Source organism: Camellia sinensis, chromosome 7 (genome assembly GCF_055761805.1).
Source record: "Camellia sinensis isolate YWXY chromosome 7, ASM5576180v1, whole genome shotgun sequence".
Classification (NCBI taxonomy): domain Eukaryota; kingdom Viridiplantae; phylum Streptophyta; class Magnoliopsida; order Ericales; family Theaceae; genus Camellia; species Camellia sinensis.
The window spans coordinates 111,149,624-111,171,709 of record NC_138967.1 but is presented as its reverse complement, the minus strand read 5'-3'; the positions used below and the strand labels follow the sequence as shown (position 1 = coordinate 111,171,709).

Here is a 22,086-nt window from a genome sequence, read left to right as displayed (position 1 = left end):
TCCACAAAATACTACCAAACTGGGTTACTTTAGTCATCCATGTTTCTTCAACCATCTAATATGTTCATAATTGTGAATAAGCATAGTGGCAAAAGTACGGTAAGGCGAATCAATCTTTTTCAAACAGCCATGTTTACAATCAAACTTTTTTTTTCCTTGTAACCTTCCGGATTTTTTCAATCGTCCACAAAATACTACCAAACTGGGTTACTTTAGTCATCCATGTTTCTTCAACCATCTAATATGTTCATAATTGTGAATAAGCATAGTGGCAAAAGTACGGTAAGGCGAATCAATCTTTTTCAAACAGCCATGTTTACAATCAAACTTTTTTTTTCCTTGTAACCTTCCGGAGCCTAGAGTACCTGTTACAAAAGAAATTGCATTCAGTAAGTAATCAGCTGAGTTTATGAAGGGCATAAGTTGTTCATGGTTTGGGGACGCACCTCTCTTTGTATTGTTCAAGCCTATTCATAACCTCAATGTAAATACGGTTGGACGAATCGTTCACTAGGTCAACTAGTAGCCTAAACCTTTCCAGTTTATCAAACTAAGGAAACAAAACAAAAAATTTTCCATCAACAATACCATCATATGACATTGTAATTGCAATAGTGTAATTATGTGGTTAACATTGAACAGTCACCTTGTGTACGCCGGTCGGCATAACAACACCTTGCATGTACTTCATGACAAACATACCACAGTCGTAGCTTCATGACAACATACATATGAATGTCAAACTTGTGTGTAATGTTAATAAGAAAGCCAAAAATGAATAGCGAATGAAAAAATTTTAGAATACCTATCGGTTTTATGTTGGAGACAAGCGTCTTTCAACCTCTCTAATTCGAACTCCTTCACATTTGCAACATAAAGGTCTCCAAAATATTGTTGCAATAACAAATGCATTGTTTGAACCTATGCATGAATGTTGTAAGATAGATGCAGCTGATTGTTTTTTTTCTTTAAAAAAATAAAATAAAATAAACGACTTACCAATTTCCTTGCCATTAATTCACGACGTTTGTCATTTGTGAGGCTGGGACTCGAGTCAAATATATAAGCCATGCGATGTGCCATATCTATGTTGACACAAAACCAATGTTCTTCATGGTCGTTCACCGGAATATATATCTGAGTGACAATAATAAAAAAAGGGTCATGCAACGTTGCCCAACCAGTTTAGAAAATTTATAAAAAAAAAATAGTGACGACGTTGATACCCTAAAAAACTTAATAAATAATAAAAATATTAGTAAAATGGAGGGGATATTTAAAATAATCCTGTGAAATGGAAGAATGCTTGACACATTACTTCTTGACAGGCATGAAGCTTCCCAGTGTATCGAGACTCCCCAAAATATTCGTCACATAGCTTTGCATGGTCCGCCCCATTGATAATATGTTGCTACAATTGATAATGCACAAGTATACATCAATAAGTATACATGAATAACCAAACATAAACATGACACACTAGACTACTCACCGATACATATGTGGGAAAGTACCACGTCCTATGACACTTATCGGGGAAGAGCCTCCTTTGTGCGTTTGTCAATTGTGCTACAACTAAATTAATAATCTGAAATACATGCATCAAATAATAATTTGAAACCTATATCCTTAAAAATGACTTCACATAGCAATATTGATGCATGAAATGAACACTTACGGAACCACAAATCCATGTTTTTGGTTGTAATGAGCACAAATCGAATCGGGTGGCAAATTCAACCGGCGTGTAAAACAACTCCATGACCACAATATCCTCACTGCATCATGTACAATTGAAGAGTTTCACTTATTGGTGATAGAGAGGAACATACAAACGCAATAAAATTACCTGCTTTCCAAATCCTTATCGAAACAATAAGCCTTAACAATTTGCTCCTCAGCAGATAAAGGACATGGCCTCACAATTTGTGTAGTCGATGACTTGTGAATTTAACCGAACACATAAACAATAAATTGTCATACTTCTTGCAGTGCATTAAAATAAGGGGATTGGAGATCAAGAACAATAATGAAATTAGTAATAACCTCAATGGCAGTAGCAGATGCTTCAAAATTGAGGCCAAGTAGTTTTCCAAGTAAGTTCAAACTCTAAAACAAATTACAACGAACAATAAATAATAAATAATGAAAAATCCTAAAATATATTTATAGGAATAGCAACATTGTATAACACATATATTATGTACATGACTTACTTGATCAAACTTATCCTCCTTTGTATCGAGAGATGAATCTGATTCATCTAAATGAAGCTTTGTCTTGGTTGGTACTTTCTGAGTGGCTTTCCTTTTCTTACCAGCAATGGCTGTAAAAGGTGAATGTATGTCCACCCGCGCATCCGAATGTTGAGTGCAAGGTCCGCCATATGGACCAATGGATGAACTAGATTCATCAATAAGTTGGAGTTTTGGGATTTTCTTTCTTCGATTGTTGTTCAATCTTACCTTGATTTTGTTCTTCGCTTGTTTGGTTTGCTCATGAAGATGGGCATCCAATTGCAAGTTGGATGGTGTGAGCGGGATTCTATTTTCCTCCATGTTCTCTAATGCTACCACAACATTAGGTTTTGGCGGGAGTGTATTGTTCTCATGTTCAACTGTAGGTACAACCGTATATTCAACCACAACATTAGGTTTTGGCACGAGTATAGGGCTGACATGTTCCACTATAGGTACAACTGTAGATTCTACCACAACTCCAGGTGCAACTATGCCAGGTTCACATTTACAATGGCCGTGCCCCGCTTCCTGTTGTTTTGACATTTGCAGTGGCTCACATTTTTCCATGACCTTTGGAATGGAAGAATTAGTTATTCCACTTTTAACAATAACAACTAGTTCTTCCAAAACACTTTTCATGTCACAAACAGTCGTCTCAATTTTTGAAATCCGAATATCATTCATATTTTTCATTTCCTCACTTTGTACAAATGGTTGCATTGGCTCGTCAACAACAAAATTAACATCAACCTATTTATAGACACATCGTAAACAATTTAGTTTTCCATTTCAACATGAAAAATAACAAACAAAAACCAAACATAAAAGAAGGGCTACGCTAAGGATGACCTCCTCATTCTGGTAACCTCCTGATTTTTGGAATAGTTTCAGTGTCGCCTTTATTTCTGCATCACCCCAATAAGCCAAGGAGGGGATCGAACGAGCACGACCAGCATCACAACCACTAGGAGCAACACGATCAAAGTAAAACAACTGCATCAAAAAAATGTATTAATTTAACATGTACTATGTAATGAAAAAGGCATTGAAGTCAAGTATTTCTAACAAAACAATTTGTAATTGGTTAGGAGCATACCATTATAAGAAATAAGCATCCATTTGGTTGTGAGTGACTTTTCGAATTGTACTTGCATAAACCACGAACAAAGAATTGAAGAGTGAACTTTGACCAATTATAATCCTTCATGCCATCCACATTCTGAATGAGGTGAATGAATGATTGTTTAACAACATCCTTTGTGGTTGGGCATAAGAAGGCACCTAACATGTATAGGGCAAATATCCTCATAAATTCCTCTCCAGCTCCCTCTGTTTTGGTCAAATACTCTCTCAAAGCATTCAGTTTGATAGGTCCTTGGACAACTCCAAGTTCTTTAAATAGCTTGGGAAATGCTTGTGAGGAATTTTTTAGTTCTATTGTTTTGCCTTCGGCAGGAATGCCCAATAACTTGTGAACGTCTAGTTCAGTAAGGAGGAGTCGGCGCCCATGAACATTCAACGAACAAGTTTTCGGATCAAATTTCTGAACCAACCATTCGCAGAGGTCATGATCAAGCTTGGTACATCTGAGATTCAAGAGCCCTCCTAACCCACTACTAGTAACTGCTTCACGTTGTTCCATGCTCAATCTTCTTATTATTTTAACAATTGATCTCAAGGCAATTCGTGTTTGGAAATGCCACTGACAAAGAATATAGTGGGTATTAGAATAATTTAAGAAAGACACTTTAAATAACTTCATAATAGTGTGTGAATCAATTTCTGTGAGAAATATGAAAATACAAACATGTTATTACAATGTGTGAAATATGTCATAATAAAACAATAAATTGTTGTTCTCTTTGTATTTCACCTTTCTTGGTTTTGTGGGAAGGGGACCTTCGCACTTGGCTTGCTTATCAACAGTCCACATGTCCATCTCTTTGTACTCCTTGTCTTGCTTCTGCCGGGTTCTCCATTCATGTCGTATGTCCTTCTTCATATACATTGCCTCAAAAGTAAATATAAGTGATGCAAGTAGAACATAAAAGACAAAGATAATATAAAATATGTAAACAGTATGTGGTAGGTAGGCAATGTGCAAACCGTGTCGGTAACTGTTATTTGTGCTTCTTGCATGCTTTTGTTTTCATCTTTGCTACAGGTTCAACCAAATGTATAATAAGGGCTAATATTTAAACCGAACATAAAACATGTATTTAAAATCATACATTGAATAGTGTGAAGAAATAATACTTGTAGAAGAAGAAAGCTGGTGTAAATCGTTTGTGTATGCAAGGTTTGTTGCTTCCTTCGCTCATTGTGTATTGTTATATATTATCTACATAAGCAAAGGTGAAATAATCATATGAGACAAAATCAAGTTAGTAAATGCAAGAAAAGTATACACACCAAAAGACAAATAATAATAAACACAACCCCTTCCTTTTTTGAGAGATATATACTATGAATACAAGAAAAGCAATGTACTGATTAGTTGTATTTAGTTGACGCAATAATACAAGCACACACTAGTTGTAGCTGATGACTTGATGGGGACTGTTACTACCGTCTCATGTTTTCTCTAATTTCATGTATTGAAGAACATCTAGTCCTTAAAATGTAGCAGACTGATGACTTAATAACAGTAAATCCAAGCACAAGCACACTGAGAGTTAAAATGTTGCACGTCATGTTCTGTGGCACCAAATGCCAAAATTCTATATTCTATTTTCTATTTCATCTCAAAAAGGGAAAGAGAAGGATGAGGAGGAAAGAGAGAGAAAAGAATAGGATTTTAAATTCCATTCTCCAAGTACAACATTTTGGAATGCATCTTCAAAGTGATCTTTTCCATCCCTCTCCATTTTTTAAGGGAAAATTAGTGAAAATCCCATGGCATTAACTTGTTCCCATGACTTCTTTGTTAATCTGTAAAGTCCCATTTTACAAATCGTTTGGAAGCTTAAATAGGTCCCATTTTATAAATTTCTGGAAGTTAGAATCACTTTATTTGTTTGTTAGGTATAACAAATTCATCATGGTACAATTGGACACCCAGAAAAAATAACAAAAAAAAAAAATTTGTTAAAGATTGGACTATTTACATCATCACATGGCGACCAACGAGGGACGCAGTGGATACCCTTTTTGCCTTGCTGACTTCGGTGAGTTGATTATGGTGAGAGTGGCATTTTGGATCAATGCTCATTTTAAGGGGTGTTCTTATTCAGTCCAGGATCTGCAACTTGAAGCAAATCAGGTCAAATAATGTTTAAAGTACAGGTGGTGTTGCTGCTGGTTCAAGTTGCTGTGGCTAGATGCTGCTGTTGCTTCTCTGTTTTGGGCCATTTTGCTGCTGCTAGTTGATACCAATTTTATGTAGCTTAGGGGATTGTTGTGGGTACCTTAGGGGACTGCTACGGCTGAGTTGTTTTGAGTCTCGGATGGGTATATTTAGCTTATTTAGGTCCTCTGTTGCGCTCATTTTTTAACTCCAAATCATTCTCTTCCAAGGATTGTACAAATTAATGACTATCATAAATAAAATTTTAAAAATAACTATTCCAGTGACAATGAGGTCTCAATTTCTGGTTTTGTTGTGCTATAAACTAGTCTCTCCCTTTGTACTTTTTTTTTGGTTTTTGTGGTTTCACTATTTCTTGAGTTGAGAGTTTGTAGTTATACTATGATAGATTTGACAATATGGGGTAACACTATAATCAATGAATATCCTAGCAGAAATTAGGCTTAGTTTGATTCCTCTGTTTTCCCCTGTTTTTTTACTGCACAATCTGAAATTCCTTTCACTTTTCAATGACAAAGAAATTTAAAACTCTAACCTACCTATTATGGAGAAAAGTAAGAAAGGGATAGTAGAAGATTTTGAAGTTCAGAATTTTCTTATTCGAATGGGTATTGTATATGCAATATGAACAAAAACATGAGTATTTCATCATATATAACTCATCAAAAACAACTAAGTCTCCAAAAAACACAGCAAACCCTGGACTCAAACAATATCAACAATAAAAAAAAAGAACATACCGTAGGTCTCCACAGCATGAAGGTGTTGGCTAATAGTTGTGGTGGCAGCAGCAACAACTCTATTGTGGGATCAAACAGTGGCTGATACAGACAATATCAGACTGGCGGGTTGAGGGAAATTGAGACCAGCAACGTGAGAGAGAAGAATGATATGCCAAAACCCCAAAACATATGTTTCTGTGGGAGCTTTTGGGTGGCCAAATTAAGCATGTTTTGATTTTGTAGGAAGTTTCAATTTGTTTTTTTTGGAAACACGCACAGACTGTGTGGACTTTTAAGAAGTCTTCTATTATTTTTTTGGAAACAAAATATAACTATTTTAATGGAGGTGGAGTGCCTACAGTCCACAATCTGGATTGGACCGTATTGTTTGGACTTTTTGAGGCCCAATTCATCCCGTTTTGATAATCAGAAATAAATAATTTAGGTGTATTTTAATTTTTAAAAAAAAATTAGGTCCCTAAAATGATCATAATCTTTTCAAATTATCGCAAATGTCATTACAAAAAGTGATGATTTAATTTTAAATACACCAAGTTTATACATTTTTTTAGTGACCACCACGGATTGCTCTATGTTTTTGTGTTAATGAAATACACAAAATTAATGGTTTGGATTCAAATTTAGAAACCGTGATGGGCCTCACGGGCCCAAACAGTACCCTCAGATCCAAATTATGGGGGGTTGAGGTAATCAACCTTTTTAAATTTGGTGAGGTCAAATAATTATGCAAATTTATTAATATTTTTTTATTTTCTATTTTCCACGGACTATTTTTTTTACAATTTCTTTTTTTATTGAAATTTCACTTTTACAAAATATCATTTTTCTCTCAAACTATAACTCAAATAAAATATTACTCCACCATCAATTACAGTCTATAATAAAATAAAGGGAAAATTGGTCTACGGTCCCTCGCCCACTTTTCGTAATGGAAGAGATCCACGATATTATTTTTTGATGTCTAAGGTCCCTCCCATCTATCACAGAGAAATTCAGCCCCCTTCATTTTCTCTACTCTCACTCATCACCACGATCAAATACGCACACACACAGAGTTCACTGTTCGTGATTGGAAACGCAATCATCATCACTCTGTTTCTGAAATACAGATCGATCATGGAGAGCTGAGATGATCATCGGAACCCGGCCTGCCTTTCCTTCTTCAATGGCGCACTCTAGCAACCACCCCTGCGACGAAGACGGCATTTGCATGATCTGCAAGAAGAAGTCGGCGGAGGACGAGACCATCACCGAGAGAGTGAGGGAGCTTGTGTGTTGCTGTGTGTGTATCTCTTTTTTTTTTTTTTTTTTACACCAACAACAAGCAGCACAATCTTGAACCCCGAAAGATGTGAAGAAGAGAGAAGATGCGAACTCTAATGCTGCTTCGTTTTCTTCTTGCTTGGCTCACTCTCGTTTCATCTAGCTCTAGCTCTGGTAATTAAATTCTCAGCTTTCTGCATTGTTTGGTTGTTAGAGTCAAAGGTATATATTATGGAAGGCAACATCTCTGGGTTCAACTTTCTGGGTTGATCCAGAGAATTTCTCTGGTTTCAAGCATGGATCTTTTGGCATGTTTAACATTAAAGAAATTTTCCTTAGGTTCCACACATCCAGTACCATTAACGAAATCTTTTGGCAGAATTGAAGAATTTGTAATTCATAATCATATAACCAGGATGCTGCTAGAAAATTCAATCCAACCCAGACAAATTCTGGGAATTTCCCAGAGAAATTCTTTGCCCAGAGAAATTTTCCGGAGAAATCCTTCAGAGAATTTCTCTGTCAATTTCCCAGAGAAATTCTGGGTTCAAACCAGAGAGAATTGAAATTTCTCTGAGTACCAAAGAAATCCAGAGAAAATCCAGTCTGAGGAAACTAGAGAATGAATCTGAATCCAGTGTGAGCTATGAAACTTATGTATAGTTGGTATAGATCTTTGATAATTGCAAGCTCATCACTGCCTGGTAAGCCCATACAACTTTGTTGTCTTCAATTTTTAGTCTTAGTCCATACAACCTCCTCTTCTTCTTCTTGCTCAATTCTCTATCTCTTATACAAATCCACAGAAGTATATAGAAAGCAGCTAGCACACCAATAGAGATACCTTTGACCCCAATCTATGTGCTTGCAGTGCTATACTGGGTATATAACTTACAAATTGATCCAACCAAAATTAGCTAACATGGAGATTACCAAATATACTAAAATGCTTAGAAAGTCAACCCCGATCTTCCTCTTGGTAGAAAATATACATTCTATAATGACGTCTTTAATTTTACATTGTTTACAAAATAACAGAGAATACCTTACCGAAGCAGTTATTGGCAATAGAGAGATTTTCTCTGCTTAAAGATAATAGATCAATCATCGGGGGATAACCCTCAAGCAGACAAGAATCAACTTAAGAGTATAGTTGGCTTATTAAATAGAACTACAAATAGTAGGTTAGTCCCTCTACTTCACTATAAAAGTGGATTTGACCTTAATGTTTGAGGGAGATGCTGATTTTAGTGACTCACATTGGCAGCAAATTGTGTAGAGAAAATTTGTGTAGTTTTGTGTGGTTTTATCAAAGAAGATTATGCTAGAGAAAATTTGTGTGGCTTTGTGTGACTCTATCCAGAGAAAATTGTGTTAGAGAAAATTTGTGTGACTTTGTGTGGCTCTATCCAAAGAAAATTGTGTAGAGAAAATTTGTGTGGTCTTATGTGGCTCTATCTAGAGAAAATTGTATAGATAAAATTTGTGGTTTTGATCAAACCAGACAAAATTGATCAAAAGACAAAAAAAAAAAAAAAAAAAAAAAAAAAAAAAAAACAGATATGAAGCTATGTAGAGAAATTTGTGTGGCTCTATCCAGTAACTTCACCAAAAGTCACCAACCAAAAGTCTTTATGTATAAAAGTCCAAAGACCAAACAATTGCAGATATAGACTTTTGGCAGAATTAACATTAACGAAATCTTTTGGCAGAATTGAAGAATTTGTAATTCATAATCATATAACCAGGATGCTGCTAGTAGAGGATCAAACCCACGGCAGATAAATTTCAATTTTCTCTGGAGTCCATGAAAGGCTAAGGAAATTTCTCTGGCAGTGTCCATGAAAGGCTAAGGAGGTCAGAGAAATTCAAAATTTCTCTGGACCAATTTTCTCTGACTTGAATTTTCTCTGACTTGAATTTTCTCTGGACCAATTTTCTCTGGATTGTTGTTGAGGGACCTTAGACATCATGCAAATATTTGATGTTCTTTATACTATAAAATCATAATATCAGGGACCTTAAAAAAAATACCCGTAAAATAAAAGTTGCTCATGTGGCACCCAAAATATCAATTAGTTCTCTGAATAAAATGAAGTTTGGAGGTCTAATTGATATTTTATAGATAGTTTGGACAGTAAAATGAAATTTCAAATGTTATTTCCATGTCAGTAACTTTCATTGGATTACAAACATAACCTAACAACGGGGGTAAAATTAATCCAAAATTAAATAAACTAAGTGTACAATTAATTTTACTAAAATAATACAGGTTAACTTAATTTTCAGCGATAGTATGAGAGGCAAAATGATATTTTTTTTTTTACCTTTATTGAAATTATTAAATCTTCATATTAAATTATGTTAGCATATTTTGTAATAATAAATATTAATTATTATGATATTAATTACATCAACAATTTCTTCACAGATTAAGGCATGGTTTACATTTTGTAAAATGGTAAATTACACCGTCACCTTGCTTACCTATGAATACTTTCTCACTTTGGACTTCAAGCTATTATATTCTTTTCACTTTGGTCCAAATTGTAAGAGATGTTATACTTTTGTGACGGAAAATGCGGCATGGGTAAAGTTGACCTACATTTGTTTTTGAAATGACCAAACTATTATATTCTTTTCAGTTTGGTCCAAATTGTAACACATGTTATACTTTGGTGACGGAAAATGCGGGATGGGTCAAGTTGACCTTCATTTGTACGAAGACCTCCGCTGTAGACCACCTGAACATGCAATCCTCCATCGTACAACACTTCCATTTACCGTTTGCCATGACCTATCTATTTTGAAGTGGGAGAACAAAGTTTTCCAAGTTCTAAGAATGCTTAAGAACATTACCGTGGTCATATCAATAATTAAGATTACTCTATCATAGTCCAAGAGTAATGACTACTTAGAATTCATTGATACCATGAGAATAAGAACCAATGACTTTCTTCTACTGAAATTGGAAATTTGATGATTGGTTAATAAAGTTTATGAATGTTTCGAGTTTGAATTGTTCTTGTGACAATTGACCCGGGATCCTTGACGGGAATGCGAATATTGTATGTGTGTTTTGTCAAAGTGAGGTTAAAACAGTGGAACATATTCTTCTTTCTTGCCCTTTTGTTTGGAGGCCTTGGTCTATCATTGTAAAATGGTGTGGTCTTCAGTGGGTTATTCCTGGTTCCGTCAATGGAGTGCTACAGTGGTGGTCTGGGTGTAGAATGAAAACGTTGGAAAAGAAAATTTGGACAGTTATTCCTCTACCCATTCTCTGGTCCATCTGGACACACAGAAATGAGAGTGTGTTCCAGGGCATCCAACCGAATTCGGACGAGTTGTGTGATATTGTGAAGGTGAGAGTAGCAATGTGGATAAAGTCTTCTGAAATGGCTGTGGTGTTCTCTGTTACTGATCTTGTGTATAATATGCAACAAATGCAGTACTGCATCAGGAATGGAGGCTGAATCTGCTACTATCTGTGCTCTGCTGTTAGACTGCAATGTTGTGCTACTGCTGGTCTGGTTTAGCTACTGCTGGTCTGGTTGTGCTACTGCAATGGTGATCTGTGTCAAGTACTGGCTGCAAGTGGGCTGTGTAAGATAGAATCTGGCTGCAACCACTGGGCTGGGCTGGTGGTTTGCTAAGGGGAGCTTGCTGGTAGGCTACAAGTCAAGTCCTGTGTGTCATCTGATCCAATCTGCTGTGGTTCTGCCTGTGGGGTGTTTTGTGTGTTTGAATCTGTTGGTCTGATGGTGGATGGCTGGTGATCTGCTGGGTAGATGATCTGTTACAATGCGAAGGTAGAATCTGGCTGCAAGTTCTGGGCTGGGATGCTGGTATGATAAGGTGAGCTTGCTGTTAGGCTGCAAGTCCAGTCCTGTGTGTGATCTGATCCAATCTGCTGGGGTTCTGCTGGTATGGTTGTGTTAAGATTGTGGGTGCAATTGGTGCTTTGATGTCTGTTATGCTGCTTCCAGTTATGCTTAGGCTAATCTGCTAGTCTGATGGTGGATGGCTGGTGGTCTGCTGGGCAGAATCTGGCTGCAAGTTCTGGGATTGGGATGCTACTATGGTAAGGTGAGCTTGCTGTTAGGCTGTTAGTCAAGTCCTGTGGGTGATTGAATCTGTTGGTCTGATGGTGAAGGGCTGGTGGACTGCTGGGTAAAATCTGGCTGCAAGTTTCTGGGTTGGGCTGCCAGTTTTGCTAAGGTGAGCTTGCTGCTAGGCTGCCAGTATGGGTAGAATCTGTTAGTACTGCTTCTGGCTGAGACCCAGATGAAGCTGGTATGGCCGTGTATTGATGATCTGCTCTGTCTTGCTGATCAAGGCCACAACTGATCTGTTCTGTCTTGCTGACCTGCTACCAAGGCCACAACTGATCTGTTCTGCTCTGACCCTAAGTGGAATGATTAGTTGAGTCTTTAACTATTTCTTTTAAACCAAAAAAGGAAAATTTCTGTATGCACAATCACTTGATATAGATGGGACAACATCTGGTATTGAAGAAAATCGAAACAAGACGGAAACTTCTACCACTGTTGCATATACTGCACAAGAAGTGGCTAGGAGTATATTGAATTTCCATTGCAACAGAAATGGACTTTGGTGGTACTTTATTATGAACTTTTGGAATCTACTTTCTTTTCTCACTAGTGGTTACTACTCACTCCCCTTTCCATCCCATTTAATATACCAACCCATAGACATGCAAACCTCATTAAATTAGATATTATTTTCTCACTAGTGATTCTATTTTTTCCAGGTGTATTCTTTGACACTTATGGGGAGTATTATGAAGATATGAGAGAGATCCACCAACATCTTCCTTCATTGTTGAAACCTGGTGGGATCTACTCATTTTTTAATGGCCATTGTGGAGGTAATGCATTTTTTGATGTTGTTTACTGTCAGTTGTTTTTTCTAGTTTTCCTTGATCTTCAACATGTTTAATCTGTGGACAAGCCAGTACGTTTTACTGATCATATTTCAAGTTTAGATGGTTAGGAAAGTTATGAGAAATTATCCTTGAGAGATTTTGTGCTCTCTTATGGCTGTTTTGTAGTGTATGACCTTGTCAATGTATGCTCTGAAGGTAACTGAAACTTGGTTTTATTATATTCACTTTATTAGATCAAGACCCAAGAATGAGTTTAGCATTTACTGTTTGTTTGTAAATGAGTTATAAATTTGACGTATTTGGTTTATTAATTTATTCTTAAACAGAGGATTTATTTACAACTTCACATACTTTACCACTCATGATTCTGAGCTATACCACTAAAATGTTATCCACTGTTTTTATACAAGACATTGGTGCATGTTTTGGTAAATTTGTCTGATAGATGCTAGATCGTTCGCATAAGCTTCTGCATCTCATTGTAGGCTATATAATATATGATGGTTTGAACTTGCAAGATTAAATTTTTCTGGGTTGTTGGTTGAGGCTAATTTTGTTTCTTGAGAATGTAAGGGATGAAAGTCTGATTAAATGACAATGGAATGGGCATTTGGGAAATTGCTTGATGCCATATAACTTGTGATGACATAAAGAAATGATGATATAAAGAAATTGGCATGGCATGGCATGAGAATCATGGAATCTTTAACATAATATTGATTAAAAAAAAAACCATTTTTTGAAAGAGAATTGAACTAACGGAATGTAATTCGGACTCGTAGGCTTCGAGTTTGAGCCGAAAACGCCTTAAACTCGGTTGAAAAAAGGCATTCCGAGGGCAAAAATTCAAAACAACCCCCAAACCACCTTGTGGCTCTCACAGATAGCTTCCCCATGACAAATAGGACTTGTGACAATTGACGGAATGTAATCCGGGTCCGTAGGTTGGGAGTTAGAGCCGAATACGCCCTAACCTTACTCGAAAAAGGGCGTTTCGGAGGCGAAAAATCAAAACAGCCCCCGAACCACCATGTGACTCTCACAGGCAGCTTCCCCATGACAAATAGGACTTGTGACAACTGACGAAATATAATCCGGACCCATACGTTGAGAGTTAGAGCCGAATACGCCAAAAACTTACTCGAAAAAGGGCGGTTTGGGGGCGAACATTCAAAACAAACCCCGAACCACCGTGTGAATCCCACCGGCAGCTTCCCTATGACAAATACGACTTGTGACAGCTGACAGAATGTTATTCGGACTCGTAAGTTGGGATTTAGACCCGAATATGCCCAAAACTTACTCCAAAAAAAGGCGTTTCGGGGCCGAAAATTCAAAATAGCCCCCGAACCACCATGTGGCTCTCACGGGCAGCTTTCCCATGAAAAATAGGACTTGTGACAATTGACAGAATGTAATTCCGGACCCGTAGGTTGGGAGTTAGAGCCGAATACGCCCAAAACTTACTCGAAAAATGGCAGTTTGGGGGCGAAAATTCAAAACAATCCCCGAACCACCGTGTGACTCTTACGGGCAGCTTCCCCATGACAAATAGGACTTGTGACAACTAACGGAATGTAATTCGGATCCGTTGGTTAGGAGTTAGAGCCGAATATACCCAAAACTGATAATTGATTCATCATGGAAGGTTGCTTTTGTGATTGAACATACATTTCTACATATTTCTTTTTGTGATTGAACTTTTTTTTGATTGACACATTTTTCTCACGTGTTCTAATATCTTCAATGAAATGGCACTGACAGACATTAATAAGTAAGGATAGTTTTATATCCAATCTAATGATTCAAGTGTTTTTTGCAAACAATTAATGAGGAAGTTGGTAAAAAGAATAGTTTCTATTCACATCGGGCTTTGATATTGGTTTAGCCATAGAATTTGGATACATGTTGCATACAAATAGAAGATTGTTACATTAGCTTTATGTTAGTAATGACAGATTTAGTAATGATTGTTCTGCATTTAACAATGTTCCTTATAACAAAAGACTTTAGAAAGACTGATAATTGATTCATCATGGAAGATTGCTTCTTTGATATGTTATTTGTCACTTGTTCCTAAATTCATTCATGAAGTTGGGCATTTTTGGGTCCAATTCTAACTTTTTTTTGTTTTTTTTGTTTTTTGTAGATGACTTTGTTGCGTGGACTTTCAGAGTAATACTTTGGTATATGGAGAAGAAATTTCACTTTTGTATAGAACTAATGTAATACTTTTGTCATCCCTGGCGTTTGTGCAGTTCACTATTACTGATACAAAAAACTTTTGGCAGCCAACAGATAATTACTGGCATGGTACATGAATCACCTTTTGTCGTCGTACATATATATGATTTTTTGTCGTCGTACATAGATGTACTTTGACAGTTAAAGTTAAAGTTAAAGTTAAAGTTATTTATTTTTTGTATACAAAAATTGACTTTGGGCGACTAAAAATTTAGTCGCCAAAAGTGAAAATTCTTGTAGTGTGTGTCAAAGTCATTTATACCCGATGTCATCATTTGGACATAATGACAACATAACACTAGTAGTGGCAACAATGCTATTATAATGGGCTAAGTCGATGATGATGGTTGTGTTTCAGTGGATCAAAGGGCATGATTAATTGAAGTTGGTAACAATAACATTATTGTCTAATTCACTAATAATGACAACGAAAGAAAGAGTGAGAGTCGATGAGATAGTTATAGCAACAACATTTCAGGTAACATTAACATTGACGATAATGACTCTGAGAGAGAGAGAGAGAGACAGAATTACAAACGAGAAACATAGTTGGAGTGTCATGCGTTTTTGTTAGTGATAATGTTTGAGGTAATGAAAACATAACAACAAAATTACATATAAATGGCAACCGATAAACCGATCAATTACTATTCTAATATTTACTAAATTGATATTAATGAATTGATTGTTGAATCAATTAGGTTTATTATATCAAGGATTCCTACAATCAATTGTGCAATCAATTGTCATATTTCAATCTCCCTTACATTCTAATGGATTGTACAATCAATTGTGAAAGTTCAAAACTCTAGCCACTAATCGATTGTATAATCGATTATGGTCTTTCAATCCAATCGATTTTGCAATCAATTATGATTTTCCATTCAGTCCAATATGCTATACCAATTGATTACACAATCAATTGTGTTTGAAAATTTAAAAGTTATGATGTTTTGTTAATATTGTTATGATTTTCGGGACAAAATTATAATCAACATGCCATGTTATGATTCATTAATAAAAGTTATGATAATTTGTTAATGTCGTTATGATTGTGGGAAAAAAAGTTATACTCAATGTGTTATGGTTATGATTCATCACTAAAAGTTATGATTTGTACCACCAAAAGTTATGATTTGCCATGGTGAATCATAATAAAAAATGTTACGATTCAAATGTTATGATAATTAATTACAAATAATTATATTTGTTATGAGTTGTTATCATATTGTTATGATTTATAGTGTCTTTGTTATGACACTTTGGTGAATATTATGACATTGTTATGATTCATTGTAATATTGTTATGATATTACAATGAATGTTATGATTTTTTCTATAACCTGTTACATGACCGGTTTAGCAGGTCATTTTTTATGATGTGGCACGATATGGGCCATACAATAAGTGCATATCATGTGCCCTTTTATAAGGTGCACATTGTAGACTTTTCCCTAAACTTTTTATCTAATAAACCTCATAGTAAAGACTATCTATTCAAAAAATCAATTTCATTGTAAGTCAATGAATGAACAAATTATATTTTGTTTTGTAAAATGAATGGTTTAAATTTAAATTTATAATTATGTAATTTGCTCATATGTCTAGTGATATCCAATGAATTTAATTGTTTTGCACAACTTATCTTTACTGTTAGACCTATAAGATGAACGGTTCATATTAGTGGTGGACCTAGAAGTTTTGGTGAGAGGGGGTTAAAACTCTATATAATCATATACTGATTTCAAATTTTAATTTATCACATAATTACAAATGTATTGTATGTATGTAGATCGTACTAAAACAATTATTTTTATAAGCATAAAAATTAAATGATATCATTAAATTTACAGAAAAATAAATAAGTAAATAAATAAATAAATAAAAATAAAAATAATTAGTCAATAGACATTTACAAGACAAAAAGATTTACGATGATATTATAAACTCTTTTATACTTTGTACAGAATATAAGATTAAAAAATAGTAACATACAAATATTTTTTTGACGTTGATCATAGTCGCATTGAATTGTAATTAACACCAGTTAAAGCTATAATCAAATGTCATTTTGATAGTAATCAAAGTCCCCTCAATGAGTTGCAATGAATATCACTAAACATAATCAAAATTTTACGTAACTAAATTTAATTTAATATTTTTGTAGTTCTACCATCATAATGATGCATAACTAAACACCACAATATATTTGTTACTAATATCAATTTAAATTATAACTAGCATATGGTAATAAAATGACTCTAGTTAAATACTTTAAACTAATTGACACTTTTGAGGGGGAAAAAATTAAAGCTTAGAGAGTCCAACTCTTTAAAATTAAAGATTTAACCACAAATATATATATAGAGAGAGAGAGAAAGAGAGTTTAGTATTTATGTTGTGTTTGGTTAGGGGATTTGGGCAGAGATATGGAAAGGAAAAGGGAAAAGGTGTGTGAAATTAGATGAAATGTAGGTATATTTTATTCGCATTTTACCTAACTTTTTCCTTTCTCTTTCCAAATCTCTCCTCAAATCCTCCAATCAAACGCAACGTTAGGACTTTGGAAATGGACGCAGGGGCAATGACCCCTTTTAACCACCTCTGCGTCTGCCATTGGTTTAAATCATTGTTGTGAACTTGAGATGGGCACTGATGGACCTCCAAAGGTGCTGAAAATGCTATCAATTTGTAAGGGATTTTCTTCTTAGTTTGTAAAATGTAATGGCATGGCCTCTACAAAATCAGTTTTTCATTTGCCTCCATAACACTTTTTTACAGCACAACCCTTTTTTAGATAATGTACATTTAGTTATTACCATTTCTAAAAAATCTCCTCTAATTTTCTCGGAATGACATGATAAGTTTACATGTTAACTTTTGATTTGTTACAAATTCAATTATATAAAATCTGATTCTCTTGTCATATCATTGATTAAATTGTGAGTTTTAAATTTTGAGTTTATAACATTCTTTTTATCTAAATGATATTTGATTTTGACATGTCCTGACTTGAAGTGATTGTAGGTCTCAATATTAATTGAGAATTTTATTAGAAGATTTAATGATATTTTTTTTGAAAAAAAAAAAATCATGCTTATAAAAATATATCTATTGGTATAACTTGCATATAATACTTTTGCTATGAATTAAATAATTAAAAGTTTATTATCAATTTTAAATACCTCCAATTTCCCCCAGTGTAATTCTTACATCATGATCAGACATGGACGTACAAAATATAGTACGGAGCAGTATTATATTACTATTGATATATTCGATGCATATCTATTGTTCGCTAAAACTCCTAGCAGAATCTTATTATACCTTTGCTTGGCATTAAGTTAAAATGAAATTTTTTGATTAAAATAGTTACTCCCTCCGTCCCAAAATAATGATTCCTTTTGGGGAATTCAACTTTTTTTGGTAGTATAATTATTGTACTTTTAAAAAGTTGATTTTCCAAAATTACCCTTTGATAGTACACTTTTTTGAGAATATCAATGTCATAATTGTACTTTTTATATTATTTATGAATTTAAAAGAAGGGCAAAATGGGAAATTTATATTATTTTTGTACTTGATTTTTGAAGAGGGACTAATATTTTGGGACAATAAAAAATGGAATAAGGGACTAATATTATGGGACGGAGAGAGTATAAAAAAGTAAAATAGGTATTTTAATTTAATAAGACAAAATATCACATTTAAATCATAATTATTTCATTTTTTTTTTCACAAAAATCAAAAAAATCAAAAAACTTATCTCAAACGAGGTCTTTTAACCCTAAATTAAAATAGCCAAAATATTAAAAAGTCAAAAAAAAAAAAAAAAAAACCCATATCCCAATTGAACCTGTGTATCACATATTGGAGCAATTCGTCACAAAGAAATAGAGGTTGGTTTACAGTAACAACATAGCAAATTAAATAAATACCCCAATGGGGAGTCAACTTCTGAACCATTGTAAACATAGACGTTTTTTCTTTATCAAATTATAAATGTATTCCATGCATGTTGGGGATTTTCCAAAATAAATGGGTTTGTTTTTGGATGTTTCAAAACCTTCTTTATTTTCTTAGAAAAGTTTTTTTTATTATTGTTAATTTTTTTTAGTCTTTGTAACTTGTTCTACATCGAAAAACATGAGATAAATATGATAAGTTAGTAGGTGTTTAGCATCCTCTACAAAAGATAAAAAAGTAAAAAAATCACTGAAAAGGTAAAAAAGTTAACACTATTCATTAATCAATTGGGCTGGAAAAAAGTTAGAATACTCAGAGGGCAAAAAAACCAAAAAACCCTCGCTGACATGCACGAATTAAAAAAAAAAAAAAAAAAAAAAAAAAAAAAAAAAACAACAACAACAACAACAACAACAACAACAACAACAACTCTCAACTATACAACCGTACTGACATGCACGGAAAGCAGTCAGTACTCAGAGGGGTAAGAAAGTAATTTTGGTATTTCATACAATATTTTACTACACATTTTTTCATAAAAAGTCAAAAAATTATCCCAAACAATCATTTTTTTCCTCTACTTTTTTAACCAAAAAGTCAAAAAGTGCATTTATATAGTACATCCCAAACAACTATATAAGTGCACTTTTTGATTTTTTGGTTAAAAAAGTAGAGAAAAAAAAAGATGTATGTTTGGGATAACTTTTTGACTTTTTATAAAAAGATGTCGTAACCTGACCTTCTTATATGCTTTCAGTCCTTCAATATATGTGTGATTATATGCTTGATGTGAAATTTTATGTTTAAATTTGTGAATTCCATGTTTATATACTTGTATCAGTTGGTTATGAGAAAATATGTTGAAATTACGACATTAGGATTGAAAATTAAAAGCCTTAGAGGCACGATAAATTGAAATTGACTTTACAGTTATGATTAGCATGATTTTTAGAATATAACATGAAGTTTTGTAAAAAGTTGATTCGTAATGAATTAATTGCATCTATTTAAGCTAAACTCTTAAGTAAGCTTAAACTTAGACCTAATGAGCTAAGCCTTGTTAGATATAAGGCATATACATAAGCCTTAGGAGACTTAGACTTAACAAAACACAAAAAAATATCTCCCAGAGAGAGAGAGAGAAGAGAATTCAACCTAAGCTTGGAGATTAGAGGAAATTGAAAGACTAACTCAAAGATTGGCTCAAGGTAAGTGTTAATCAACTCAAATACTTGATATCTCTCTTCAATTGCTTGGAATTGAGACCTAAGATGAAGCTTTTACACTTATAAAAGTTAGGGTTTTGGGTTATGATCTTGATAGGACAAATCTCACAAAAATGATCATGTACTTGTTGGGTTTGTTTGATTCAAAAAATGATTCCTTTATTTTTAGTTTGATTTGAGTTAGGTTGTGAGGAATTGTTTCCTAATCTTACCTCTTTGCATACTTTGAGCTCATGTATATATGTGAAAAGATGAAGGAAATGAAGGAATCATGGGAATTAGAGTTCTATATGTCAACTTAAGGGAAGCTTGATCTACTTGAGCTTGTGTTTCATGCTTATTATGTTCTGTTAGACGTATTTATTTTGATGATTTATTTGATTCTGTTTCTGATTTATTTGGAAGAAAAAAATAAATTAAAATCTTATGTTATATTCTATTATATTTTCTTTCCTAAATCATATTTTTGGAGTATATAAATATGCTTAATCAGGTGATGAATTCAGCCCAAAACAAAGTCCAAATCAGCCTAACATAGCAGCAGCCGAAAACAGCCCAGCCCAAAGGGGGGCAAACGTCCAGGTGGACATCCGGCCGGACGATCGACCAACAGTTCTTGGCTCAGCTTTGCTCCAGTTCAGTTTTGCTTCTTACCAGTTATCAAACAACAGTATCCTCGACAACCGCGAAAGCCATCCTTGACGACCGGGACCCCACAAGATATCCGGGTGGACGTCCCTCAAGAACAAAATTTTATTTTGGACATCCGGGTGGATAACCACTCTACACAGCAATGGCTCTATTTCGAAAAATAGTTGTTATCAATCAGACCATCTTTTCAACTCCTTCAAGATCTAATTAGTATGGGGAATGCAAATTTGAGTAGAGTAGATTTAACAAAATCTTACTCAATCTTTTTAACACACGCAACAGTCAACAGCCGATTGATCTTCTCCTTGATAAAAAGCCGAGTTTCTGCTAAACAAAATAACAGGCAACAACACAAGCAAAAAAAAAAAAACTTTCTTTGATCAATCACCACTCACATCTTTCTTTATTCTCTGAAGTGTTCTTCATCTGGTTTTCATTTTTCCTTCAGAAATTACAGTAAGCTTTAGCTTTAAGCAGATATAACTGTGAGAGCTTTATTTTACTGATATAAACTTAGAGCTTCAATATTTGTAATATTTCTTGAGAGAGTTTCATTTCAAGTTTTAGATGAAAGCCAAAACCTATCATTCAAATATTGTAAGAGTGTAGTACATTCAGATTTATTGACTCTCTGAGTGTGATTGAGAATCAGCTAAAGAGGGCGAGGTTTTAGACTTGGTATAGTCTTTGTAAAATCTGTGGAGGATTGCTTTATTTGTGAAAAGGTTGCTAACACCCACTGAAGCTAGAAGATAGTGGAAAATCTCAAGTGAAGCTTGAGGAGTGGATGTAGGCTTTGTTGAAACTAAACCACTATAAATCTATTTGTCTCTTCTTCCCTAATCTCCTTACTTAACTATTTACTGTGTTTACATACCTCACTATAAATTTATTTATTAAGCATTGTCATCAACAGATATTCATCTACTATTTGGAATTAATTATCTGTTGTGTTAGTTGTAATTTTTATTGGCGTATTATTAATTTTATTTGTAAAAACCTAATTCACCCCCCTCTTAGGTTGTCTTTTGGGTAACAATTGGTATCAGAGCTTAGACTCTTGCTTTAGATTTAACCATCTAAGAGTTTTGATCCATGGCAATCTCAACTAGCACTAGCACTAGCACTGTTGAAAGACAAGCCATCAATAGGCCACCCTTGTTTGATGGAAACAACTATTGCCATTGGAAAGATAAGATGACATTATACCTTCAAGCCACTGATTATGCCATGTGGATTATTGTCACCAAAGATCCAAAAATTCCTACCAATTTAGTAAACAATATTAGTGTACCTAAAACTGAAGATGAATGTGATGAGAGAGATCACAGATTATTGCAAGCCAATGCTAAAGCCAAACTCACCCTTGTTTGTGGATTAGACTCTAAGGAGTATAACAGGATTTCGAGCTGTGATTCAGCAAAGGAAATTTGGAACAAACTTGAGGTAACATATGAAGGCACCAACCAAGTGAAGAAATCTCATATTGATATGCTTGTTCGTAGTTATGAATTGTTTAAAATGAACTCTGATGAATCTA

General features: G+C 34.4%; 1 protein-coding gene across 1 annotated transcript; it reads right to left on the bottom strand.

Moving 5' to 3' along the window:
• Nucleotides 1–2,764: 2,764 nt before the first annotated feature.
• LOC145794735 (serine/threonine-protein phosphatase 7 long form homolog) lies at nucleotides 2,765–4,223 on the bottom strand. The gene is made up of 3 exons (XM_082877111.1): nucleotides 4,114–4,223; nucleotides 3,337–3,942; nucleotides 2,765–3,233 (listed from the first exon to the last, which is right to left on the bottom strand). Exons 1-3 carry the CDS (start codon nucleotides 4,177–4,179, stop codon nucleotides 3,030–3,032), a joined length of 876 nt encoding a protein of 291 aa, XP_082733237.1. The 5' UTR covers nucleotides 4,180–4,223; the 3' UTR covers nucleotides 2,765–3,029.
• Nucleotides 4,224–22,086: the final 17,863 nt, after the last annotated feature.

Coding starts and splice junctions, on each gene's coding strand:
- LOC145794735 (XM_082877111.1), bottom strand. CDS start 4,179: ATGGACATGTGGACTGTTGATAAGCAAGCCAAGTGCGAAGGTCCCCTT. Junction 3,943..4,113: donor TTCCCACAAAACCAAGAAAG/GTGAAATACAAA, acceptor ATTCTTTGTCAG/TGGCATTTCCAAACACGAAT. Junction 3,234..3,336: donor GATGCTTATTTCTTATAATG/GTATGCTCCTAA, acceptor TTTTTGATGCAG/TTGTTTTACTTTGATCGTGT.